The sequence below is a fragment of the Dipodomys merriami genome, unplaced genomic scaffold (genome assembly GCF_024711535.1).
Source record: "Dipodomys merriami isolate MVZ:Mamm:240054 unplaced genomic scaffold, mDipMer1.0.p SCAF_680, whole genome shotgun sequence".
Classification (NCBI taxonomy): domain Eukaryota; kingdom Metazoa; phylum Chordata; class Mammalia; order Rodentia; family Heteromyidae; genus Dipodomys; species Dipodomys merriami.
Genome location: NW_027206269.1, coordinates 314,270 through 340,764, shown reverse-complemented (window position 1 = coordinate 340,764; position 26,495 = coordinate 314,270). Strand labels below are relative to the sequence as shown.

General features: G+C 51.8%; 2 protein-coding genes across 14 annotated transcripts in view; one reads left to right on the top strand and one right to left on the bottom strand.

Moving 5' to 3' along the window:
• The window catches only part of LOC138816077 (ankyrin repeat and SAM domain-containing protein 3-like), a 28,019-nt gene extending 5,398 nt beyond the window's left edge, over nucleotides 1-22,621 (bottom strand). For 2 of the 8 annotated variants that reach the window (XM_070005618.1, XM_070005625.1), the window contains exons 1-9: nucleotides 22,540-22,621; nucleotides 20,813-20,922; nucleotides 16,715-16,840; nucleotides 9,994-10,204; nucleotides 7,946-8,144; nucleotides 7,620-7,741; nucleotides 6,343-6,424; nucleotides 4,482-4,617; nucleotides 597-752 (exon numbers count right to left, since the gene is read on the bottom strand). In XM_070005618.1, coding sequence (XP_069861719.1) covers nucleotides 597-752; nucleotides 4,482-4,617; nucleotides 6,343-6,424; nucleotides 7,620-7,741; nucleotides 7,946-8,144; nucleotides 9,994-10,163 — 865 coding nt within the window. In that variant the 5' untranslated portion in view covers nucleotides 10,164-10,204; nucleotides 16,715-16,840; nucleotides 20,813-20,922; nucleotides 22,540-22,621. Of the gene's footprint in view, nucleotides 1-596; nucleotides 753-4,481; nucleotides 4,618-6,342; nucleotides 6,425-7,619; nucleotides 7,742-7,945; nucleotides 8,145-9,993; nucleotides 10,205-13,928; nucleotides 14,025-16,714; nucleotides 16,841-20,812; nucleotides 20,923-21,489; nucleotides 21,631-22,539 lie in introns of those variants that run through there. The other 6 variants (XM_070005619.1, XM_070005620.1, XM_070005623.1 and 3 more) reach the window with 6 other exon arrangements.
• On the top strand, nucleotides 14,106-25,476 carry LOC138816078 (dynein axonemal assembly factor 8-like). Of its 6 annotated transcripts, none has more exons than XM_070005631.1 (10): nucleotides 14,106-14,214; nucleotides 16,023-16,178; nucleotides 17,158-17,304; nucleotides 18,268-18,738; nucleotides 20,463-20,580; nucleotides 22,039-22,180; nucleotides 22,572-22,718; nucleotides 23,129-23,233; nucleotides 23,995-24,259; nucleotides 24,588-25,476. In XM_070005631.1, the coding sequence occupies exons 2-9, from the start codon at nucleotides 16,074-16,076 to the stop codon at nucleotides 24,248-24,250; spliced, it is 1,491 nt and encodes a 496-aa protein (XP_069861732.1). In that variant the 5' UTR covers nucleotides 14,106-14,214; nucleotides 16,023-16,073; the 3' UTR covers nucleotides 24,251-24,259; nucleotides 24,588-25,476. The 6 variants fall into 6 exon arrangements, with proteins under 6 accessions (XP_069861732.1, XP_069861730.1, XP_069861729.1 ...); XM_070005629.1 differs by lacking the exon at nucleotides 14,106-14,214 and adding an exon at nucleotides 14,235-14,305; XM_070005628.1 differs by lacking the exon at nucleotides 14,106-14,214 and adding an exon at nucleotides 14,393-14,673.
• The last annotated feature ends 1,019 nt before the right edge of the window (nucleotides 25,477-26,495 follow it).

Genomic DNA, 26,495 nt, shown 5'->3' with positions numbered 1-26,495 from the left:
TGTGAACCCCTACGAACAGGAGTGAAGACAGGAGCCCTGTGCCAAAGGCCTGAACCTGCCGAGGGCTGCTGGGTGAGGGGCCTCAGAGCTGCCCCCTCACCTCCCTCGGCGCAGCGTGGCCGCCACCGCTATCCACAGCTGCCAAGGGAGGAAGTAGGCTCCAAGGGACTAACCTGCCGGTGCGCCCAGGACAGCACCTGCTGCTGCTTTACACAGGACACGCCTACACACCATGCACACGTGTGTATGCCCACCAAAACTGCTGCTGTTGGCTCACTCCCCACGGAGGACCTCTGTCCTGGAGGCACCTCCCCGCCCTTGGCTGCAGGCGGCGCAGGGGAGGAGGCTGCACGTCCCTACGCCCAGGTCCCACTGTGTGAATGGCATGTAGCTGCATCTGGAGCCAAGTTCTATTTCCAATTTAAGCTAGCTGGTGAAGGAGGTACTGGGTGGTCTCTGAGCACCCAGGAGCACATAGGAAAGGCTTCACTGCACCCCGAGTTCCAGGGCCACCTTTGGGGCAAGAGAACTCTCTGCCCCTCGACACAGAATCGTGGCTCACAAACCAGAGTCCCCAGGGAATGAGGACTGCTCACCATAGCTGGGCCGCGGGGTCTTGCCTCCAAGTCCGATTGCTGTGATCCTGGCCAGGGCTCGTGGCCCCTCATGGATGCTGAGACCCTTCCGACAGGGCCTGTGTCTCTGAGGAACAGGGTAAGATTCATCTGAAGAGCTCAGATCTTCAAATTTTTCTGCAGGTCAAATATTGGACAAGTTTACCAATCCGCATAGTAAACTGGAAGGAAATGATCATAACTAGTATTCTTTATTTTTTTTTTTTTTGGGTCCGGTCGTGGGGCCATAACTCTGGGCCTGGGCGCTGTCCCTCAGCTCTTCACCTCAAGGCTAGCGCTCTACCACTTGAGCCACAGAGCCACTTCCGGCTTTTTTCTTTTTGCTTATGTGGTGCTGAGGAATCGAACCCAGGGCCTCATGCATGCAAGGCAAGTACTCTACCACTGAGCCACCTTCCCAGCCCCACTAGTATTCTTTTTTGTGTGTGCTGGTCCTGGGGCTTGAACTCAGAACCTGGGTGCTGCCCTGAGCTTTTTCACTCAAGGCTGGAGGCACTCCACCACTTCAGCGAGAGCCTCACTTGCAGCTTTTTGGTGGGTAATTACAGATAAAGAGTCTCACAGACTTTCCTGCTGGGGCTGGCTTGGAACCAGTCTTCAGATCTCAGCCTCCTGAGGAGCTAGGATTACAGGCGTGAGCCACACAAGCAGTCAGCTTATAACTAGTATTGTTCAGAAGAGTGGATTCACCCAAACTTAACGTGTGAGAAATGACACCACCAGCAGAGCCACTATTCTAGGGCCAAGAGGAGCTGAAAACAAAGACTCTGATGCTTATACCTGGCTAGGTTTCCAGACTCTGTCATTGTAAGACTATATTGCGGGGCTGGGAAGGTGGCTCAGTAGTAGAGCGCTTGCCTTGCATGCATGAGGCCCTGAATTTGATTCCTCAGCACCACATAAGCAAAAAGGAAAAAAAAAAAGCCGGAAGTGGCGCTGTGGCTCAAATGGTAGAGCACTAGCCTTGAGCTGAAGATCTGAAGGACAGCGCCCAGGCCCAGAGTTCAGGCCCCACGACTGGACCCAAAAAAAAAAAAAAAAAAAAAAAAAGACTATATTGCAGCCAGGCACCAATGAAAAGCCCAGACCACCAGTGATGAAACCACCTCCAACAATGAAGAGTTCAGAGAAAGCAGGTGAGTACAGAGAAGTCAATTGCCTTCAGTGCAGTGCAGGCATAGCGTATTAGCTGTCAATCAGCAGTTAAAGCACACAAGGGTACACAAAACCCACTCCCAACACTGCAGAATAAACAAATTACAGGAAAATGCATACAAGTTCCCCACCAGAACAAAACCAAAACATACTTCTTGCTCTTGGATGACAACATAAACATGTATCGATTTCAAAACTATACAAGGCTGGTACCAGTAACTTAACTATAACATACCTGTACTATTAAAGAGACTGAGATGTAAGGATCACAGCCTGAAATCAGCCTGGGCAGGAAAGTCTGTGAAACACTTATCTCCAATTCACACCAGGCTTGAGCAAAACCACTCAATGACAGGCCCTGAGTTCAAGCCCTAGGATCAACACCTCCCTACCCCACCCCCACAAATTAATATAATTCTCTTTTAATTTTTCTTTTTACGTAGCTGAGGATTGAACCCAGGGCCTCATGAATATGAAGCAAGTGCTCTGAAACTTCACACTTCTAGTCCTTTCTGGTTTTGTTTTAAGGTAAGAGTCTCTGACTTTGTCCAGACTGGCCTCCAATTCCTGATCCTTCGGCTTCTGCTTCCTGACTAGCTGGAATTACATGTGTGAGCTGCCACACACAACTCTTCCATCTTGTCTGTTGTTTATTTAACAGTACTTGGGATTAAATCCATCGTCTCACATCTGCTAGATAAAAGTGCTCCCATTTATTTAAGCCACCCTCCCTCCCAACACACACACACAGTCCTTTTGCTTTTGGTTTTTCAGGTCCTGAGTTTTTGCCCGTGTGGGTTTTGAACTACCATTTTCCTACCTACCTCTGCCTGCTAAGTAGCTGGGACTACAGGCTTGTACCACTATGCCCAGCTTTTCTTTCCCCAGTACTGGATCCTAAACTCAGGACCTCATGCTCACTAGATAAGTGCTCTACCAATTCAGTCATATTTTCATACTTTTGCTTTTGGTGTTTTTTGAAGTAGGTTTTTGCCTGGGCAAGAGTGTAATCTCCATGTTTTTATCTGAGCAGCTGTGATTACAGGCATATATCATCATGCCCAGCCTTACTAAAATAAGACCATGTAAGGGCCGAAACAAGTCGATACATTCATATAGAAAACATTCAAAGCCAGGTGCCGGTGGCTCACTCTTGTAATCCTAGCTACTCAGGAGGCTGAGATCTGAGGATCACGGTTCAAAGCCAGCCTGGGCAGGAAAGTCCAAGAGACTCTTATCTCCAAGAAAACCAATAGAAAACCGGAAGTGGCGCTGTGGCTCAAGTGGTAGAGCGCTCGCCTTGAGCTGAAGAGCACAGGGACAGCAGCCAGGCCCAGAGTTCAAGCCCCACAACCAACAAAAAAAAAAAGAAAACATTCAAAAGCTGTACTCATAATGCATCATGCTGCAAAAAAATCTAATAAATGTGGCTATAGTGCATGAACACAAAAACCAACAGAACCAAAGTCTAGGAAATCTGCCATGGGAGATAGTAATCCTGAATGACAAAGATGCATCTTTTTTTTTTTTTTTGGTCGGTCGTGTGGCTTGAACTCTGGGCCTGGGCGCTGTCCCTCAGCTCTTCAGCTCAAGGTGAGCACTCTACCACTTGAGCCACAGCGCCACTTCCAGTTTTCTCGTGGTTTATTGTAGATGAGAGTCTCACAGACTTTCCTGCCCAGGCTGGCTTTGAACCATGATCCTCAGATCTCAGCCTCCTCAGTAGCTAGGATGACAGGCATGAGCCACCAGCACCCGGCTAAAGATGCATCTCTTAAGCTTTACAATTAAAGATGAACTTTCACATGAGAATGGTGAGACTACTGTGTAACCATTTGGAAAACAGACAAAATTGAATTCTTAACATATCACCATGAGAAAGAAGTACACAAGTATCAGAGAGTGGTAGAGTGCTCGCCTAAAGCATGAAGCCCTGGGTTCCATTCCTCAGTACCACATATACAGAAAAGCCAGAAGTGGTGCTGTGGCTCAAGTGGTAGAGTGCTACCTTTGTGCAAAAGAAGGTTAGGGACCGTGCCCAGGCCCTGAGTTCAAGCCCTAGGACTGGAAAATTAATAAATGAATGAAAAAAAAACAAACAAACAAGCACTGCCCGTGGCTCACACTTATACTCCTAACTATTCAAGAGGCTGAGATCTGGTTCAAAGCCATTCCAGGCAGGAAAGTCCATGAGACTCTTCTCTCCAACTGACCACCAGAAAACTGGAGGTGGTGCTATGGCTCAAAGTGGAAAAGCATTAGTCTTGAGCTGGACAGTGCCTAGGCACTGAATTCAAGTCCCATGAGTGACAAAAAATAAATAATAAAACCATACAAGTCCTAGAAGAAAAAATGGGAAACTCTTGCATCAAGGCCTACGGAAAAGTCCATTTTGAGCCTGACTCTAAATCCAGAGACAATGAGCAAGGGTAAATCTCGTAACACTCAGTGGAGATGCACGGTGAAAACGGAACAGGTAAAATCAAATTAGGAGAGACCGCTCTGTGAGGCTCCATCCTCAGGCTGGTAGGCACCCTCCAATCCTTAAACCAGGACCTTTATCCAGAACTCCACAATGGCATATGGGGCTGGCAGAGAAGGTACCCAGGCAGGCCTGGGGCTGTCTCCCACTCCAGGCAGCCCAACTCCATTAGCGCATAGTGGTACGTGATGTGAGGCAGATACGGGTACCTGGGCTGCGGTAGAGGCTTTTGGGCCGAGTAGGTGAATGTGTATCTATCAAGGCCACGATCTTCATGTGTCCATACTGCCTGGCCAGCATCCGGGCTGTGGCCCCACTGTGGTCTCTTGTGTCCACTTCGACTCCCTGTGAAGGTCAGGGAAAGAGGAGTCAGGAAGCTCTCCTTCAAAGCCCCTGGGCTCACCGGGCTGCTGGCCTGGGAGGGATGAGAAGAGGAAGTAGGTTGGCTTCTGTCCTCACAAGACACCACATCCCAAGGAGAGGTGCAGGCCTGCTTGGCTCACTACTGCCTGTTTTGCTGTCTCCGTGCTAGCAGGAGAGAAGCCTCATGGCCCTGTCACCAGGGGCATCTCTTAAGCCATTGCGTGCTGCAGACAGCGGGTGCTGTCTGCCAGGGTTACGACTTTGCCTGGGAGATGCAGAAGGAAGGGGCTGTCCTGCTCTGGTGGGAAAGCAGAAGATACCCTGGTGGCCACAGGCAAAGAGCACCACTGGCTCCTGGCTGGGCCTGCCTGCTCCATTTCTCCTTGCAGAGCACCAGAAATGTCAATTAAGGAGCAGCCATGTGACCCAGCCTCAGAGTAAGGGCTGCAGAGCCTGGTACCTTCATCCGAAGCTTTAAAATGTAGTTCTAGTCTTTGAGCACAACCACTCCTGACTATGATTCTAACCTAAAGACAGGAAGCTTTATGCACAACGATGTTTGTTTTTTTGTCAGTCGTGGGGCCTGAACTCTGGGCCTAGGAGCAGTCCCTCAGCTCTTCAGCTCAAGGCGAGTGCTCTACCACGTGAGCCACAGCGCCACTTCCAGTTTTCTGAGAGGTTTACTGGAGATAAGAGTTTCATGGACTTTCCTGCCCAGGCTGGCTTTGAACCATGATCCTCAGATCTCAACCTCCTGAGTAGCTAGGATTACAGGTGTGAGCCACTGGTGCCTGGTGCACAACGATGTTTATCACTACATGCCTGCAGCAATAAAAATTTAAAAGTGACTTAAATGCTGACTTGGGACAGAGTCAGTGAGGTTACTGCCCTAGGTGTTAATACCTTTTTTGTTGTAGTTGTTTTGAGAGAGGGTCTCACCATGTAGCCCACAGTGAGCTAGAACTCATAATCTTCCTGCCTCCAAGCAGGTGGGGTGGGGTGGGGGCCATCAGCTCAGGCCTATAACCCTAGCCACTCAGGAAACCTGACGTCTGTAGGTCACAGTTCAAAACCAGTCTGGCCAGATAATTCATGAGACTCTTATCACCAATTAGCCAGCAAAAACCTTGAAGTGAAGGAGTGTCTCTAGTGGTAGAGTGCCAGCTGTAAGTAAAAAAGCTGAGCAAGAGTGAAAGGTCCACAGGACACTGGTGGCTCACGCCTGTAATCCTGGCTACTCAGGAGTCTGAGATCTGAGGACTACAGTTCAAAGCCAGCCCAGGCAGGAAAGTCCACGAGACTCTAAAATATGCCACCAGAAAACCGAAGTGACACTGTGGCTCAAATGGTAGAGCACCTGCAAAGAGTTCAGGAATAGCACCCAGGCCAAGTTCAAGGCCCACGACCAACAAAACCAAACAAACAGAATGAAAGGCCCAGCCAGTGGCTCACTTCTATAATCCTAGCTACTCAGGAGATGGAGATCCGAGGACCATGGTTCCAAGCTAGCCCTTGCTAAAAAGTCCCCGTGAAATTCCAACTAACTAAGGGAAAGTGGTGCTGTGACTCAAAGTGGTAGAGTGCTAGCCTTGAACAAAAGAGCTCAAGGACAGTGCCCAGACCCTAAGTTCAAGCCCCATGACTGACAAAAAAAAAAAAAAAAAGAAAAGAAAAGAAAGGCCCTGAGTTGAAGCCTCAATCACTTACGTGACTCAGGAAATACTGCACGATTATCTCATGGCCAGCTGCAGCCGCTTCCATCAAAGGCGTAAATCCATAGGTGGGCTCCCTGCAAGAGGGGGCCAGTCAGGAGAGAGGGGAGGAGAGCAAGCCCACCACCCAAAAGTGCTCCTGCCCAAGACAGAACCAAACCAAGGTTCCCGAGCAGGAGCGCCTGCTCACTGCGTGGTCCATGCTCAGGGCTGCGCCACCGCTCCTCTCCCCTTCTCACTGCCCAACACCACCTTCCAGACCATTCCTGTCATGTGCACAAGACAACCTCACCTGGCCCCTCTGTGCTCAATCCCTTAGCTCACAAGGTGCTCCCTCCTCGGGTGCTCCCTGATTGTTACCTCCGGCAGCTCTGGAAGCCAGTATCCTGCCTCTCATCCATTCCAAGACACAAACCCCTCACACCTTAACATCTCACAAGTCACAACATGTGTTAAAGTCAACAGATATGCTGAAGTGTGTATTGAATAGTTTTCCTTTTCTTTTCAATTTTTTTGGAGGTACTGAGAACTGAACTCAGGACCTCAAATATCTAGGCAGGTGCTCTACCATTTGAGCCACACTGCCAATCCATTAATGTTATTTCTTAAGAATTATTCAGAGACTGGGGGCTGGGAAGGTGGCTCAGTGGTAGAGCACTTGCCTTGCATGCCTGAGAGGCCCTGGGTTCCATTCCTCAGCACCACATAAGCAAAAAGAAAAAAGCCGGAAGTGGCGCTGTGGCAAGTGGTAGAGCGCTAGCCTTGAGCTGAAGAGCTGAGGGACAGCACCGAGGCCCAGAGTTCAGGGCCCACAACCGGACCCCCCAAAAAAAAAAATGTAGAGGCTGGGAAGGTGGCTCAGTGGTAGAGTGCTTGCCTTGCATGCATGAGGTCCTGGGTTCCATTCCTCACCACCACATAAGCAGAAAAAGCCAAAAGTGGTAGTGTGGCTCAAGTGGTAGAGCACTAGCCTTGAGCTGAAGAGCTGAGGGACAGCACCCAGGCCCAGAGTTCAGACACCATGACCAACAATAACAAAAAAAAAAAAATTTAAACCTTGTAATGGTTTTCAAAGCTTCACCGATATACATTATGTGTATGTCACCCACATGGGAGGACCGTGGCATGGCACACCACGCAATTCTCCAACACTCTCACACAGCCCTGCTTTCCCATTTCAGGGACAGCACAAGATGCACTATTGTCCTTAAGCAGACCTGTGGAGAGGCCCGCACGTGGGCAGGCCTGTCTGTCCCCCTTCACAGCAGTCACCTCACGTTGGCATTTGCACCACTGTCCAGGAGGAACTTGACCATCTGCTGGTGCCCGGCACTGGTGCAGTGGAAAAGTGCGGTCCAGCCCTGGATGTCTTTCATCTCGAGCTCTGCGCCTTGCTTTGAGAGAACAGAGCAGTTACAGCCTGTCTCCCCAGAGAGGCAGGCAGAGCCCTGCAGCTGTCAGCTGGAAGAATCCAAAGTGATTACACACATGGGTACACATGCGCACACACACACCCTGAGGCCCATAGGCCCTCACACCCTGCCAGGGAGGCCAGGGAGGCCCTCAGGTTGCTGAGTCTGTGTGCCCTCGAAGCTCACCTGGAGCAGAAAGTAGGCGATGCTCTCGTTGCCACAGCTGGAGGCCAGCATCAGAGGCGTCTGCCCTTCAGGGGTTGGCACATTCACACTCACCCCTGCCTCAAGCAGCAGGTGCACGATGGTGTCATGTCCAATGTACGAGGCATACATCAGGGGGGTCCAGCCACCACCATTCTTCGTATTCAGATCTAACTCTCTCCTAAACAGAGGCAAGATATGCTAGGTACGACCAGATGTGAGGCCTCACCTGGGCCTCACCAGACCCCAGGTGAGTTAAGTTGACCTTCTGGGCAGCCCTGGGGTGGGGGAAAGCGGACAGGTGGCTGCTTCTAGTTGCTGTGCACTTGCCATCACATCCTCAGCTCTAGTCTCCCTTCCCTAATTTAGTTTGCATCCACCCAACCACCTCACTCAAGACTGCACTGCCAGTGAAACAGGCAGGGCTCAAGCAGACCTAGGCAAGGTCTGGAGTCAGCTCAACATATCCCACGGACATGTAGTGGCAGGAACAGCGAGCCTACACAGCAAACACCGTTCTGGCTGGGTTTGGCAGAAAAGCCAAAGCTGAGGCAGCCTGACCACCTGCCACCACTGCCAGTCTCTGCTGTGCAGTGCTGCAGAGGGGCCCAGAGTAAAAGAGGAGCCCTGGCTGCAAACAGGCACCATTACCATCAATTACTTGGTTACCCCGCCCTACAGAAACATTTTTTTTAAATCTATGACCAGACATTTCTGTTTTTCTCTTATTTCCACGAAGATCCTAGAAATCCATTTCCATACAAGAAAGAAAAAAAAACCGGAAGTTTTCCAGCTCAGACTCTGAAGCCTGGCTCATACTTCATAATCACAACCAGTCCCATGAGCAATGTACGCAGTTAAAGCCCACAGGCCTTTCACTCCCACAGTTCTTGTCTGCCACCTCCAGTGGATAGAACCAGTGACTCCCTCACGATTTTGCGTATGCAGGATCCTAACACTGAGCTACTCCATCACTAACGCCTCCAAGCAGCCAGTCTGCAGGGACAGCAGAAATCCAGGGGCAGTAATGCTGTATTGGTCTCCTGACACTTCTGTCTGGAGTCAAGGCTTGAGTTACCGGTTCATCCTCTTGAGCTGAGGGAGAAGAAAGTGCCAAAGCCTCCAAAGCCTCAGACCCACTCTAGGCTTGCTGCAAGCAAGCCTCCCAGGTCCTATCAGAAACAGAGACAATCACTCTCCCTCTCTCTACAGTTAAGTGTAGCCACTCTGCCTACAGTCTCGGATTCCAGAGAATTTCTAATAGGGGTATGACACTGGACAAAGGAGCCAGTCAGCTGCCTTTCCCTAACCTAACCCTCCCCCGCACCACCTCCCCCCAAACACACAAAGGAATCTGCCATACTGTTTTCCATCCACAGCCACCACAGTATGGTGAGTGGAGACCTGGAGCTTCCTGGGGCTTGACCTGACTCACCTGGAACTGAGGTGGGATGGGGCAGGGCTGCAGACATCATCCAAATGAGAAATGAGTAAGGAATATGAAGAACACAAACCCCTTTCCAAAAATTACCTTCCAAGTTATATTGTGCTGTATGCAAACACAGCACAGAGACTGAACACCGTAAGCAGATCAGCCAAAATAACAGTTGGGCACTGAAGTGGCCAGGCCACCCTCCAAGAGAAGCTCTCCCAGGACGGCCAAAAGCACAGCCTCTCAGAGGGGAGAGGAGAACAGGAGTTACAAAGCAAGCAAGGACAAAGCAAGCTGCAAGCGTTCTGCTCTCCATCTTTACCTTTGGTTGTTTGGATGTTCCTGCTATCAGTCAAAACCTTCAAGGTAGTTAGGCTCTAGTAAATTACAAATAATGTTTATAAGTCTACAATTAAAGTTTAAATCAAAACTGCCTTCTTTGCTGGTGAACAGTATCATGGACAACTTTATAGAGACAAACAGGTACGCCTGCCCAGAGTGTGTCTACTCCTTGAGTGAGGCCCCTGCCGGGAAGCTTGGAAGCCACAGAAACACTGCTTGAAGTGTGAAGGGAAGGGCTGCTCCCGGAGACCCTTACCTCTGCACACATTCCTTCACCACCTCATACTGGCCGATGGAAGCTGCTGTGTGAAGGTCCAGGGGAACGTCCAGCTCCTCTCGGCTGACCTGTGTGCCCAGCCCGTGCCACATGGACAAGCTGCAGTTCAGAAGCTCCGGCTCACTGGCTTCATCGCTCAGCTCAGACATGGCTGTGGAGGGAGGCCCAGGGCTTAGGTCTTCCTTCCTGGCTGTTCCAGGCAGAGAAATACCAGGTCTTAGTCCTGCCTACAGCAGGCTACCACACCACCACTAAGATGAACAAGCCCAGCTGACGGCTTTCTCTAAACAGCAACTCCATAATGTAATAACCAGGGCCTGCTGCCATATAGAAGTGAGGAGCTTTCTCCTCATTCCACAGGTCTTCCTGAGGAAAGCGCTCTCCTTCAACCCACAGGCCTCAGGTTCTAGGAGCCGGACCTCCTCTTGGGTAGGTAATAAAAAGATATCTGCTGGGTGATTTGAGTCAGCCCCTGGATATGGTGGGCAATATCACTGGATTTGGGGCTACAGCAAAACTGAGCTCTTTGATTTAGCATCCTTAGTCTTAGGTTCCTCACTGTCTCATGGGCAGAGGGTGTCTTATGGCTATTAAAAACACATGGAGGGGGGGTGGAGGGGGAATGGGAGGGGGAATGGGAGGGGGTGGGAGGGGATGGGAAGGGGAAACAAAGGAGGACGCAACAATGCTTGATAAGAAATACACTCATTACCTTGTCCACGTAATTGTAACCCCTCTGTACGGTATTTTCACAATTAAAAAAAAACACAGAAGGGCTGGGAAGGTGGCTCAGTGGTAGAGCGCTTGCCTTGCATGCCTGAGGCCTTGGGTTCGATTCCTCAGCACCACATAAGCAAAAAGAAAAAAGCCAGAAGTGGCGCTGTGGCTCAAGTGGTAGAGTGCTAGCCTTGAGCTGAAGAGCTGAGGGACAGTGCCCAGGCCCAGAGTTCAGGCCCCACAACCGGACCCAAAAAACAAAAAAACAAAAAAACACAGAAGCCAAGCATAATGGTACACATCCATAATCCTAGAGCTTAAGAGGCTGAAGTGGAAGAAGTGAGTTGAAGGGTAGCCTGGGCTACCCTTGCCTCACAAAACCAAACCTTGCAGCCAGACACTGGTGGCTCATGCCTGTAACCCTAGCTACTCAGGAGGTTGAGATCTGGGGATTGCAGTTCAAAGCCAGCCTGGGCAGGAAAGTCCATGAGACTCTTATCTCCAATTAACCACCAGAAAACTAGAAGTGGTGCTATGGCTCAAGTGGTAGAGCACTAGCCTTGAGCTGAAGAGCTCAGGGGCAGCACCCAGGCCCAGAGTTCAAGCCCCACAACTGAAAACAAAACAAAACAAAACCTTGCAAGAATTCATAAGCAAAAAATGGTAGATCTAAACAATGAGTATACACAGCAATACACAGAGGGAACTCAGAGCTAGTACACACAGGAACCACTTCAGCTGATTATGCTATTATGCTGAATGGAAGAAATCACTTACAAGGCCACCTACTGTATACTCTATTACAGAACATTCTAAAAAAGGCAAAACTGGAGGCTAGAGGTATTAGGCCCATGGTATCAACAGTAAGGGGCACAAGGAACCACAAAGAATAGCAAGAGATAATTTAGGAAGTCATAAACCTATTCTACCTTGACTGTGGCGATGTATTTAGGACTCTTGTCATTTATCCAAACTCAAAGCCCTGAACCCCCAAATGAACTAGACTGCACTCAAATTTAAAATACGGGTTTGTGGGGGGCACCCTGACACAGAAACTAAAATGTGATTGGTAGTACTCAGGAAACATTAACTGAGCAAGAATTTATCTATTCAACCCTTCAAAGTGGGAAAGCAAAGGAAGACATGGGACAGGTGACAGATGCCACCTGATGGGTGACATCTTCCCCAAGACAGGGCACCACCAGAATGGATACAACAGGATGATGGGTCTGAGACAAAGAGTCCTTCATTATGAGAATCCTCCCCAAATCAAGCCCAAGTCATTAACTTCCTAACAGAATTTTCCAGTCCAAGAGCAAGAGGAAGTACAGAAGAGGGCCAGGAGGGGAACTGAAGGCCCGTTATGGTCTGAAGGCCTCAACATACAGTAGCAGTTCACAGAGGACATTAGGACTTCGGTTTCTACTAAAGATTGCTCCCAAGCCGGGTGCTGGTGGCTCACGCCTGTAATCCTAGCTACTCAGGAGGATGAGATCTGAGGATGGTGGTTCAAAGCCAGCCCGGGCAGGAGAGACCGTGAGACTCCACTAGAAAACCAGAAGTGGCGCTGTAGCTCAAGTGGTAGAGCGCTTGCCTTGAGCTGAAGAGCTGAGGGACAGCGCCCAGGCCCAGAGTTCAAGTCCCACGACCGACAAAAAAAAAAAAAAAAAGATTGCTCCCAGGCATCCTAACATTTTTCTGTGTGGTGACAGCCAGGATGGACCAACAAGAAACAAGCCAGCAAACACTTTGCAGGCAGTTGGTGAGGGCAGGTATGAGTGTGAGCAGAATAAGGGCTCTGCTTCCTGGAAACACCACCACCTCACACTTAAGGCCTGACATCAAGCAGCCCCCTCCCTCAGCAGATGGGACTCCGGATCCTGATGAGGTTGGTCATCTCTCCAGCCTTCTGTGGGCAAAGCTTTTAAAACACCTCCTTAAGGCTGGAGCCTCTGCCCCCTCCCTTTCCCTCTCCCCCTCCCTTTCTCTCTCTTTTTGAACTCAAGGCCTGGGCATTGTCCTTCAGCTCTTCAGCTCAAGGCGAGTGCTCTACCACTTGAGCCACAGCACCACTTCCATTTTTTTTTGGTGATTTATTGGAGATAAGAGTCTCATGAACTTTCCTGCCCAGACAGGCTCTGAACCGCGATCCTCAGATCTCAGGCTCCTGAGCCACTGGCACCGGACTTCTTCTCCCTCTCTATTGGACATCTATGTAGGTCAATCAAAACATACCTCCAGAAGCTTATGGGGGGGGGGGTTACTAGTTAGAGACTACCAAGCCAAGCACTAGTGGCTCATGCTTGTAATCCTAGCTACTCAGGGCCCTGAGATATGGTTATAACAGTTTGAAGACAGCACAGAGAGAAAAGTCCCCAGTCCCATGAGACTTATTTATCTTCAATTAACTACCAGAATACCAGAAGTGGCTCAAAGTGGTAGGGTACCAGTCTTGGGTGAAAAAGCTCAGGCCACGGCCCAGGCCCTGAGTTCAAGCCTCACCAGCAACAACAACAAAAAAAGACTACCAATCTGCAACAGGTGCCACTGGCTTATGCTCCTAATCCTGGCTCTGTGCAGGAGGCTGAGATATGAGGATCAAGGTTCAAACTCAGCTCCGGCAGGAAAGTCCGTGAGACTTGCCTCCAATTAACCACCAAAAAGCCAGAATCGGAGCTGTGACCCAAGTGCTACAGGGCCAGAGAAAAAAAGGTCGGCGCCCAGGCCCTGAGTTCAAGCACCGGCAGAGAGACAGAGACAGAGAGCTAAAGAGGCAGACTACCAACGTGTGAGGATGTATCACAGACCATCCTCAATTACAAGCACAACAGTAACGACGATGCCACTCGGGGGTTATCTGTGAGCACCCCAGCTTCCAGAGCTTCGGGGAGGCAGCCCTGGAGATGGGACCTTGAAACTTCCAGTCCACTTGGTTAGACGCTGTGCCTTCAAAGTCAAAAATTAACTGGAGAAACCGCACAACCCTAAGCTGGCGGCCGCCGCCCCGCCCACAGGAGGGCGTCCCGCGGAGGGGACCCCGCCCCCGCGGAGCCCCCACACCTGCAGCCCGGCGCCCTCGGCCCCCGGCCCCGCGTCGGCTCGCCCTGCGCTGGCGAGGGGAGGGCCGAAAGCCCAAGCGTCGAGCCCAGTTCCTCCAGGGCCCGGCGTCGGCGGGGCCGGGCCGCCGCCCAGCCTACCTGCGTGGACCTCAGGCCTCCTCCAGTAAATCTCGGGCCGCGGACGCCGCCGCGCTCCCTCACGGGCTGCTGCCGCGCGCTCAGCCCGCTGCCCGGCTCGCCCCGCCCCGGAAGCGCTATCGAGAGCGTGAGGAACACGCCCCGACACAAACGGATAGAGGTTGTAGGCCTGGTTCTTCGGACGCCCCGCACTTCCGGCTATCCGCCTACCTCCTTAACAGCCAATGAGCGGGCAGCTATCCCAGCCCCGCCCCCTCGGCGCCCTGGAACCAATCCTGCCCTAAAGGTGGGCCCCGCCCATCCCAGAAGTGGAGCGACCTGGGCCGGGCGGGGCGGGGCGGGGCGGGGACCGGTGACGGCCTGCAGAGGGCGGACCGGTACGGTGTGGCCGGGTGGGAAGCGCGCCGGAGGGCGGGTGTCCGGGGGCCGGGCCGAGGCGAAAGGCAGTGCCTGAGCGGCCACGGAAACGGACCCTTAGAGCTGCGGTGGGAGGCGGGGTCCGGGCTTTCGGCGACCCAAGTCTTAGCATTCGAGCGTTCGCCGCGGGCCGGAGGCGTCCGGTCGCCATGACGACGGCGCCGCGCGGCGGCAGGCGGGGCCAACGGGCTGCCAGGGAGAAACGCCCACGGGACGCGGCGGGCTCCGCAGCCCTCGGGTGGGCCCGGCCGGCCCGCTTTCGCCGTCGGCGTGCTGTGGGCATTTCTGACCCCCTGAGCACACCTGGGCGATCCTGCCGCCCCGGCAGGTACGGTGCCCCGAACGGCCGGCCGAGCAGAGGCCAGGCCTCCCCAGCCCGCCGGGTGCGAGCGGCGCCCCCGCAGCGGCCCGCTGAGCCCCAGCGTCCGGGAGAAGCCAGCGTCCGGGAGAAGCGGAGCGTCGGACCGCGGCACCCACAGCGGACCACTTCAGAGGCACACACCTTCACCTCTCATTCCTGGACCCCTCTGCCCCGCGGGCCTGTGGTCTCCTCTTCACAAAGGGTGGCACCTGTGATTGTGGGGCTAATCTGAGTGTGACTCAAGCGAAGTGTCTTGGGACTCCAAAATGTCTCTAGTCTATTCCATTAAAGGACAGAAAAGGGTAACTGGGCTCAAAATCTCCCCCTTTTTTGGAAGGGGGGTGTTAGGATTGAACTCAAAGCCTTAAACATGCTAGCCAAGGTCTCTAGTATTGAGCTACGACGACACCCATCCATCCCTCTTCCTCACTGATTTAAATTCCTTGCCATCTACTATAAATGGAGATAACAGCATCCATGTTATATGAATACACACATATCTATATGCACACGTATTACATATCATATATTTCATACCATATGTCATATCTAAACATCACATACATAGACTGTTCATACTGAAAGCTCATTGTGGGTGGGTTTTTTTTTTGGGGGGGGGGGGTCCGGTCGTGGGGCCTGAACTCTGGGCCTGGGCGCTGGCCCTCAGCTCTTCAGCTCAAGGCTAGCACTCTACCACTTGAGCCACAGCGCCACTTCCGGCACTTTTTCTTTTTGCTTATGTGGTGCTGAGGAATCGAACCCAGGGCCTCAGGCATGCAAGGCAAGTGCTCTACCACTGAGCCACCTTCCCAGCCCCTCATTGTGGTTTTTTTGTGGGTTTATTTTGCTGGTACTGGGGCTTGAACTCCCTTGAGATGTTTTTGCTCAAGGCTAGCACTCTATCACTTGAAGCACAGGTCCACATCTGGCTTTTTTTTTTTTTTTTTTTTTTTGGTAGTTTAGTGGAGATAGAGTCTCATGGGCAGGAAAGACTTTCCTGGCCTTAAACTGCCATCCTCAGTTCTCAGCCTCCTAAGTAGTTAAGATTACAAGTTCCCGGCTCTTATCTATGTCTTCATATACATATATCCCTAAACACATCTCATGTATACACATATATATGATGTAAATATATGTATATACACATGCAGGTCTGCTCACACATACAGCTGAGTTCCTAGTAACAAAGAAGTACAGAACCACAGGAATGGATTAGAGGTGGCTGTAAAGTCTTTTTGCCTGTAGCTGGTTGGAGTTTTAGAAATGCAGCCCCTCATTTCTTGATGTTGGTCACCTTGACCACGTGTTCTCCACAGAGCTCCTCGGATGATGGCATACAAAGATGGCATCCTGTGAGCCTGGTCTCCATGGAATCCAAAGACACAGATGTGCCCTCCCTGGGCTCCCCCTGGGATGCCATCCTCAAGGCTGCCAAAGATCAGCTTCCATCTCTGGACTCAGACTCGTCTTTGGTGAGCAAGCTTCCTCCTGGACGCTGACTGGCCTTTCATACCATGAAAGGTCCAAGGGTGGCCAGGGCCAGCCTTAGAGTGATCCTCCTCACAGACCACCCGCCCACCACTGGAGCATGCCTTTGCTTTACTTTCAGCCATGCACCCAATTCAAAGGTTCCTTGGTTCGTTCCTTCCCTCCATCCATCCAAAACTCAAGTACTCGAATGGTGCCTGGAATCTTCAAGGCCACTCCATTGGTGCTCCTGCCCCCTCCCCCACCTGAGTCCCACGTACGTTCTCTGGTGAAGGCTCTGCCACAGCAGAGTGGACCAGCACCACCACTTACAGCACCACTTGTGACCTTCCCAATGCACAGTGATAAACACGTGGAGGGCTTCTCCCCCTAAGGTTGGTTTGGGATCAGCACCAGTAGCCATATGCACGTAAGACTAGATAGGGATGCTGCTAATGAGCCACGGGCAGGGGCTTCAGTACCCAGACTGGCACTGGGCATTTAGGGAAAGTTAGAAGAAGAAGCAAAATTTGGGTCCTACCTGGACCTCTGCAAAGCTGAACTTGACAAGACTCCTAGCACGACCTCAGGAATCAAAGAGTAGATAGTTCAGTCCCAGAGCTTCAGAGCTGGGAGCACTGATCAGTCTTCTGGCTTCTGATCAATCCTGTAAGGTAGTTGGGGGGGTATCAGTCTCTGTCCTTCAGATGTGTCAAACCAGGTTATGGTAGGAGGCTGCTTTCAGTGACCCCTGCCCTGCCATTACTCTGCATCAGGCAGGACTGCAGCACCTCTGCTAGAGGGGAAGCCCTGGATCTCATCCCCACAAGGGGGTGCTGCCAAGCTCATTTCTAAACAGGTGTCAGGCAGCAGCTCAAGGCAAGGCCAGTAGGAAGAGACCCAGATCCCTCTAGAGAGATCTCCCCCTGGGACAGCTGGTCACCCATGCTGCCTTATCACCCCAAACCTCTGGTCTGTCCACAGTCTGACGACAGGGAAGAGGAGCCCTACATCTTCCAGCGAAACCAGCCCATTCTGATTCCAGACCTGGCTGAGGAGCTCGCTGAAGATTCTGCTGATGCCAGCGAGCCTAGGAGCTGGGGGCCTGCAGTTAAAAGGTCTCCATCTAAGGTCCGAGGAACACAGGGTTTGAGGACTTGCTAAGACGCACCATGAGGGCAGATCATGCATGTACATGTGTGTGTATGTGTGTGTGAACATGGCTCTCAGGGATTATTAGGGCAGTGGGGTTCAAACAGCTAAAACTGCTGCTAGAAGCACCTTAGTCCTCACGCCTCCACGGCCATCCCAAGTGTTCAGGTGCCCAACACCTGAGCACTCATGCCGCCTTCCCCAGGTCACCCAGCATACTTGATGCACCCCCTATTGGTCCTTAGACTTGTACGGTTTCCTACCAAGGCACTCTGTACTATCCAGCCATTGACACAGCTTCCAAACTCCTCTGGCTTCACAGAGCCCCCTAAGCCTTTGATGACTGGAGAGTCAGAGAGAGAAAGAGTGCCCACAAATGCTGGTGATGCAGGAACAGCAGGAATGGCCACAGTGCAGGCCCAAGCCTCCCAGGACAGCGCCTGGAAATTGCTGCTTTTATAAATAGAATCGGCTATAAACATTCATCTATGGGCAGCCCCAACTGGTCAGACCTGTTGGGGATTTGTTGTGGCTGTGGTTAACAATCTGAAAATATCAGAAAGGCCTGACATACCTTCAAGTCTAGCGGAGGGAGGGCTTCAGGAGTTTCCTGGCCCCAGATTGACCTCCCATGGCCCAACTCTACCTAGCCTCACTACAGGTGAGCGGGTGGGTGCGGCTGGACCTGATCTCCTGACCCATCACCACCACACACATAGCCAAATGGCCCAAGGTAGGCCAAAGAAGCACAGGAGGCAATTGCAAAGCAGTGACCAATTGTGCCAACAATTCAGGTGGTACAATTTCCCTGTAACTCTGGGTTTTCATTTCTACAGGAATTTTAGCAATTCTTCTGAGGAAATGTTCTTACGTTCTACCAAAGAAAGTCCCTAAAAATACATTATTACAAATGCTAACAGAGTTTGTCTGTTTTCTCAATAGCCAGTTTTGGTGCCTGGGGGACCCTCCACTGAACCCAGGAGTGGACAGAGGATGTGGGACTCAGCCCTTTGGGAAGGAAGAGGTCCTGGCCAGCCGTCCCAAGGCTGCGCTGACACCAGCACCCTCCTTCGAATGGCTGAGACCTCCTCGTGGCTGGAAGGTGACCTTGGAAGCTTTTCCTTCAACTCCAAAGCATCCCAGAGTTCTTCCTGTGGCCCTCAGGGAGAAGCTACCCTCTCTCCTGAAGGAAAGCCAAAGGCAGAACCCCGGGATGAGGATGCATGGAAAGACTCTGCGAAGCGCAGAGCCCTCCGCCTGGAAAGGAGGAAGATGATAGAGAAGGAGGTGCTCCAGAAAGTGACCTGGAGCACTCGGGACCCACCCAATCAAGGCCAGGCCGAGGAGCCAGAACCCAAGCCACAGGCCTCCTCCACAGAGGCCCAAGAAGGACAGCTTGTGCTCTCCCTCCAGGTAGGCACCTCCACTGTCTGCCACCCCCAGCCAGTGGGGCCTGGAAGCAGCTGGTCCTGAGGCCAGCTTGAGGGTCCAAGGACCATCATCTGGGCAAGCAACCATGCCTGTCCCAGCAGGTGGGGACCTGGGGGCTAAGAGACTCCAGCTTTCCCTGGAGGGAAAGCAGAGTGCTCATGCCAAGCACAGGTTTCTAAGTAGTCCTGGGTAAAACATAGAAGCAGACAGTGCCAAAGTGAAATTCCCCCACTGGAATGCCCACACCCAACAGGAGCACATCTGTTCAGGTTGGATCCGGAACATTCATGAAGGAAGGAAGTGGGTGACAACACTTGTCTGGCAGGATGAGAAGATACTGCAGAACACTCTGGAAGAGGAGGGTGTGGGGAGAGAAGATAGGTGTGTCACGCAGCACATCCGGGGTCCACAGGGTCACCATGCCCACTGCCATCCACCTCCCATTCTACTGGTGGAGAGGAGGAGGAGGGCTCTGGCCCTAGTAGGCTGTGCAGTTCACTGCAGAGGGACCATGCAGGTCACTGCAGCCTGGCATGCAAAGGCCACACAAACATTTTGCTTAACAACTTACAGGAAAGTGGCACCAGTATCTACCTACAAATCTTTTTTCTTTTTCTTTTTTTCCAGTCCTAGAGCTTGAACTCGGGGCCTGCACACTGTCCCTAAGCTAGCACTCTACCACTTGAGCCACAGTACCACTTCCGGCTTTTTCTGTGTATGTAGTACTGAGGAATAGAAGCCAGGGCTTCATGCATGTCAGGCGAGCACTCTACCACTGAGCCACCTTCCCAGCCCTACAAATCTTTCTCATTACTTTTTTTTTTTTTTGGTGGTAGTACTGATGTTTGAACCCAGGACTTTAAGCTCTCGCTTAGCTTACTTGCTCCTGGCTGGTGCTCTAACACTTGAACTATACCCCAAGCCTGCCTTTTGCTGGTTATTTTGCATATGGAATCTTGGGAGATCTTTTTGCCTAGTTGGCCTTGAACTCCTCCTGAGGAGCGGAGAGTACAGTCCACCAGTCCCTAGTGTTTTGTTGTTCATTACTTTTAAACAAGCCATCCTTTCCTTTCTGCTCACCCCTGACAACGTTTGTTTCCCTCATCTAGAAGCTGCAAGAAGACCAGGTAGAGGAAACATTCATTTTGAATGAGGTGGAGCCCTTGCAAGTCCTGGATTCCAATCACAGCACCACCAAGAGAAAAAACATTCATTCTAGGATAACTGCCTGCCTCTAGTTGAAACCTTTGCCACAAATGTCTGTCTTTTCTTTTTGTTTTGTTTTTGCCAGCCCTGTTTTTTCTTAAAAGCACAAAACTTTTTTAAAAAATAGCAAACATTTTGAACCAGTATATCTTAGACACTTTTAAAATGGCACAGGGTTTCCTCCAGGTCAGACATCTTTATAACTAAGCATTACCCTCCTCCTTCCCCCTCCCCGCCCCCCCCAAAAATAACAGAGGAGTTGAGAATTGCTAGTCCTGGTGCAAACAAAAGGCCCAGGTTACACTCAATCCCAAGGGCCAGTGCATCCATTTGCAGGCCTGCACTTAACCTGATGATTCCTCTACACCACCCATGACGGTTCTATCCGCCCCAACAGTAGTGGAGTGCCACCCCTGCCTGTGTCGCTCTTGCCCACAGCAATCCTACCCCTGCCTATAGGACCCCGTGGCAGCCTCGTAACCCCAGCCTCATTATTCCAGCACCTGGAAGATTGGGATTTGGATTACATCCTGAAGAGTCTGCCAGTCCAGGAAGACAGCCCCACAGATGGCGCATCCAGAAGTGCATGGTGGTTAGCAGAAAGCTGCCAAGGCCGAGGTCTGTCTCAAGCACCAAGGCCAAATGGAGCCAGCAGCTGCTTGTGTGTCTGGCATGACAGAGGCTGTAGGCTGGGCACGATCAGCCTTGCAGCCACCTCATCTGCTGGCACAGCCCCAGCAAGGCTTAGGTGGCTGCCTGCTATGTGCCAGGCCTGTCCAAGCCCTGGGGATACACAGGGCCTTCATCCCTGGCCCCTGCCACGTGACCCACACCACCTCCCCCTCCTCACCTCCTCAGGACTCCTTCCTCTCCCATCCTCTTTCTCCCTGGGGGAATGTTGATTGGTCCTGCCTCCTGCTCTTGCAGTCAGCTCCTATGCTACTGGTGCTTCTTGGCTGCCTGGAATAGGAAGGAAGGCTGTTGATGTCATCCCAGCCACTATGCTGTGGCCCTGCTTCAGGCAGTTTGTACCTCACCATCTCTCCATCCACTTGGGTCCCCAGCAATGAGAGCAAGGGAGGCAGGCTGGAAGCTGAGACCCAAGAGCAGTGCCACTTCCCAGCCTCCAGGCCTCATGTGATTTCATTTGTAGGATATGGAGAAACAAACCCTCCTGGAGCCGCAGGGGACTACGCAACTGGAGGAGGGCACAAAATGGGCCATTTTTTTTTACATGTTCTAGTACCAGGGCTTAAGCTAAGGGCCTCATGCTCTTGCTCAGAACTGGTGCTCTACCAGGAACCATGGCCCTGTCTGGCTTTTTGCTGGTTAACTGAAGATGGTCTCATGGCCTTTGCCTCTCAAGCTGGCTTCATACTGAAACCATCCTCCAGGTCTCAGTCTCCTGAGTAGCTAGGATTAAAGGCATGAGCCACTGGTGCCCAGCACTATTTGAAAGGCCCAGGTCCTTCTGATGAAGCTATTCCACTCTGCAAACCTCCCCTAAACCTCCTAAATAATACTCACCCTAGTGGGTAAAAGTGCATTCCAAGATGCTCACTACGTTACAAAGATTACAAAAACCTGAAAACAGTCCATACTCAATAGACTGTCTAAATCAGCTATAACAGTGTCTGCAGCTCTGTCTGTAGCAGTATTACTAGAAGGAAACCTGTAGTAACAGAAAGATACAGTGTAAAAATATAGTTGGGCGAGTCAACAGGATGACCCCTTTGCATTGCGGCTGCCTGGGACCCTAGTTCACAAAGCTCAAGTAGGAGTCTGTGCCTGCTCATAAATACAGTACTCCTCTTTGCCAAGTTGGGCCTGGAGGCCTCAGAAAGGACTGAGGGCGGGGACAGAGCCAAGCCTTGAGCCCATGACTACAAGGAACCCCAAAGAAAAAGAAGCATTAGGGACACTGCGTAGGCCCTGAGTTCAAGCCCTAGGACTGGCAAAAAAAAAAAAAAAAACTAACCCCAAAGGGTCCTAGGACTTGAGCCACTGTGGGTGAGAGACCTGAGTCAAAAGGGCCAGGTCCCCACTAACCTGTCCCCTTTCTCCCTCAATCCCCAGATAATTCTGTGCCACGCTCCCAGGACAGACTCCAAGAGCAGCTGGCCCTTTTGTGTGCCACACAGTCCAAGACCTGCACTGCTGCCCGGAAGGTGCCAGCTGACATGCCCCAAGACACTGAGGAAGAGGAAACCAGAAGCAGGTGGGCCTTCTTGCCAGCCGTGGCCAGAAGGGCACATCCTCCCTTGTCCTCAAGTCTGATCAGGGCTGGCACTGCAAATATCCCCACTGCACAGAAGGGGAAGGTGTGGCTCTGAGCGCAAAGGCCCTGCTCTTTCCCCAAGCCCTATGGAAAATTCCCTTCACCATCTACACAGTCTGCTCAAAGTGGGAGGGTTTTCATAGGACCCTGCCCCACTGGCAAGGCTGATAGGTTCAGCCCTGGGCATGTGACCCCCCAGCCAGGCCAATCAGAGCTTTTCCCTGGGATTTTTCATTTTCATCTCCACACAGGGATAGGTTCACATATGGTAGACAAGTCCCACTGGTCACAGTACTCACCAAGAAGGGACTCAGCATGCTCTGCCTTTCAGGTATGCTGTGATGAGGCTGGGCCTCCAGGCGGAGCCATGCCAGAGGCTAGATGAGGGCAGCAGGCTGAACACAGAGCCTCCTACCATCTTCATGGACCTGAGGCCGACAAAGCCATGGGATCCAGAAAGCCAGGAGTCCTCAGAAAGGTAGAGAGCAGGGCCAGCCCTGCAGCCATGTCTGCTAGGCAGAGTCGCCTGCTGGCCGTAGAGGCTTCTGGAGGTACCTGGTGGAACAGGGCAAGGGTCAAGCATGGGACCTGCTCAGCCCACTTGGTCCCCAAGCCCGACTCCCAGACCCATATCCCATGGGAGGTGGGGGAAAGAGGAGACTAAGAGGAGGAGTGGAGCAAAAGGCAAACTGCACAAGGCTGCAGCGGTGCCTGGGTACTCTCCTCCTGTCATTTGGCAGTTAGTCTGGCAGCCTTTAAGCTTCAGCTGACTGCTGCCCCCCACCTAAGGAGGAGCTAAGCACTGCAAGAAAGGCTGACCCTGGGTGGCAGTGGACCCTGGCAGACGGCATGGGGCAAATCCAAAGAAGCCATGTCCTCTTCCCCCAGTTCCCAGTACAGCTCCTCTGACAGTGAAGAGGAAGAGGAGACTACAGCTATGGGAGAGCAGCGAGACCAGGCGCAGCAGGCACCTACTTCCTCCCAGGGCCCATGGTAACCATGAGGTGTCCCCTTTCCTGGGGGCTTGGACTCTGACCCTGGTGTGCTGGACACAGCCTAGGTCTGAGACTGAGGTGGGGTGTAGCACTCCTGGCCTAGCCCACAGACCCTTGGACGTTACCTAGGACATGCCAGCTCCCTCCCCAGGATGCCTCTTCCATTTTCCTCTGGCTCCCTCCATGTTGGGAATTTAGGGAAGAGACTGGGCTGGAGGAAAGCGGTATCTGCAGGAAACACAAGCTTGGGTGGGCTGGAGGGAAGTGAAGTATGGCCTTCCAGGTCCCTCTGTGGCCACAAAGCAAATAAGACTCTGCAGCAGCAGGGCCTAGGCTGGGAGCATAGGCCAGGCACTGCAGGGGCGGGGGTGGGGGGAGGGCGGTGGTGTCAGGAAGCAGCTGGGATCAGGAAGTGTGGAAGAGGCCCCCACCTGATACCCATGGAGATGGCAGAACCCCACAGCCCATCCTCAGAGCAAGGACACACCCCAGGCACTCGCTAGCTATTCTGTCTGCATCTGGCCACAAAGGTCTCTTCCCTCTTGGCCTGGCTCTGCCAAGTCAGTGTGCCTGCCAGAGAAGATCCTCTAAACTGCCAGACTCCAGGCCTGGTCCTCAGGGGCAACCTGAGTCCTGCCCACTTGACTTCAGTTCTGGAGTCAGGTGACTGAGCCCACACCCAGGCCATTCCAGTGATGAAGTGTTAGGAGGTCAGGCCTCCAGTTGGCACCAAGTACAGCTGGTTTTATTATGTTGCAGGGACTGTACGGCAAAGAGCCGGCTTCTCCAGCAGCTGAAGGCCTTTCGGAAGCGTGTAGCTCCGCCTGAACTCCTTATCAATAAGGGCTCAGGCAGCCAGGAGACTCAGGCTCCTGAAGAAATAGCTGGAACAGGCACGGAGAAGGAGGAACACACAGAGCCCCAGGCTGAAGAGCTGAGTGCCCAGGCCCGACTCCAGGACCGACATCCCATGGCTTTGGAGAGCAGTGAGGTGCTGGATCTAGGCCAACTGTAGGCGCCTCAGGTAATGGATCCAAGAAGCTGGTCCCATGTTCTGACTTTCCACCCACAGAGGCCCTGTCATCCTCCTGCAATCCCAGTGACACTGGAAGACTAAAGTAGGGTACACCTAGTCAGGAACCCAGACTCCATACCAAAAACAACCAGTAAGAGACAGGGCTAGGGGAAAAAAAAAAAAAAAAAAACAGGGATGGAAGCCTAGTTCACCAGTATCATGCCAGCCTAGCAAGTGCAAGGCCCCAAGTTCAAATCCTAGTATCACCAAAAGAAAACTGAGTAATGACTGAAATTCTCTTTTTGTTTTTTGTTTTGTTTTTTTCTCTCTACCCAAGACACACAGAGTCCTTCCAAACTAAAGGTGGCACTGACTGTCAAATCTAAACCGAATGCTGGGCATTCTAACACATGAAACTATGAAGAGTGTAGTGATGCCCACCCTTCACGAAAGCCAGCAAGAAAAGAACAAAATAAACCAAATAGGTTGGGGCCAACTGGTTCCCTACCATGGCCCGGCCCCCATAGGGGACGTCTGGCCTTCCTGCACCTCATTACTTTGCAAGCCTTACCCATCCCCATCCCTGTCTCCATTTTACAAAGTCCTCTGTAACTATCTTCCCTATTCTGACCCATGGCAGCTTCAATCCCCTGCCACCTCCTCAGGATGATGGAATCACCACAAGGTCCGCCCCCCCTCCCCCAGACATGGTGGGGTGTGTCTACCAGTGTTGGGCTGGGCCATTGAGGTAGGCAAGGGTCTATCAAGCCCCCAGACAAGCAAAAGATGGGCCCTGCCCAACCTCCACCAGCAACAGCATCACATAGACGGCAAACACAAGTAACCACTGACTCCTACTGTCCAAACCCCACTAGAGCTAACCAACAGAGACCCCCTGAGCGCCTCTCCCAACCATGAGGGACATTTCCATTAGAAGCCAAACCAAGACACCTCCACAATGGGAAAGTCCTACAGGCAGACAGCCAGGCTTGCCCTTCCTACCTGTGGAGGAGGCTCACAAGGCTCAGGCACCAAGCAGGCTGGCCTTCCCACACCCTCCTCCTCCCTCCTGGCTCAGCAGCCTCCACAGTAGCTGCTTACCTGTCAAGAGCAAGGACAGTTTTTTTTCCTCTAACCCCATGTTTTCCTCCTCCTCCTTTTAATGTCTGAAGTTCCTTGTTCCTTAAGGTTTCAGAGTTAGAAAATAAACTTTGTTCCAAGCTGCACTCTGTCTGTGAGTTACTGTCTGTTTGGGAAAGCTGGAAGAGGCAGCGGAATGCTGCCCATTCTGCCAGCCGGGCAAAGCATTTATCATTCTCTGTGCTTCAGTTCCCGCACTCATAAGAGAGTGAGTGTCCTGGAAACCTTGTGCCAGGGGAGGATGCCTGATGAAGCACTAGAATGAGGCAGCCCCATACATGCATATGTGAAATGCTGCTGGTAATGGTTTGAATAAAAACATAGCAAAGCAAGGGCTGGAGATGTGGCTCAAACAGTAAAGCATTTGCCTACCAAGCACTGACCTCTAACTTCAGTATTGCCAAATACAGCAGGATGAGGAGTGACTATTGCTTTTGTGAATGTGTGCTTGAACGCAAGGCCTGAGTGCTATCCCTGAGCTTCTACCCTGTGAGCCACAAAGTTAACGCTTTAAGAGTTGAGTTGCGATGGACCAGCTCGGCCGGAGCACTGGGACGACGGGACTGGGATCTCAGGATAGGTGGTCCATCGCAGGTGGCGCCCCACTTTGATGGAGGCTTTACAGGACGAAATTACAACAGTAAAGCTCATTTAGATGCAAAAAATGGTCTATCTTTGGCAGAGTCAAGCATAACTTGGAGGCCCTCAATCCTCTAGATTGGATTCATGTAATAATTATAATTGCCATTGTCGGATCAATTCTTCTAATTCTTATATTTCCAGTCATTTTCCGACTGATCTTTAGATCTGTCTCTTCTGTGCACCAAGACATTCATGAGCTTCAATTAAAAAATAAAAAGGGAAGAAATGCCACGCCCCCTCCTGTGGAGTCTGCGTGAGAGATGGTGCCAGGCAAAGCATAAGCTTCAAGGAAGCATGCCTGCAGAAAGGGGGTGTTGGTTCAAGGCTTCATATACACTTGGCTGCACCTTTATTGCCTTTACCTTTATTATTATATTATTCTTGGCTGTACATTCGTTGCTTTTATTCTTGTTTTGGCTATTTTTCTATTGATCCGTGAACAGAGCATGTTTCTTTCCAGTCC

Bases quoted from the DNA above. Each gene is read 5' to 3' on its own strand.
- LOC138816078 (XM_070005627.1), top strand. From the start codon at position 14,973: ATGTCTCTAGTCTATTCCATTAAAGGACAGAAAAGG. The intron at 15,009-16,022 runs GTAACTGGGCTC...TGTTCTCCACAG, and splicing joins CCATTAAAGGACAGAAAAGG to AGCTCCTCGGATGATGGCAT. The intron at 23,234-23,994 runs GTAACCATGAGG...ATTATGTTGCAG, and splicing joins ACTTCCTCCCAGGGCCCATG to GGACTGTACGGCAAAGAGCC.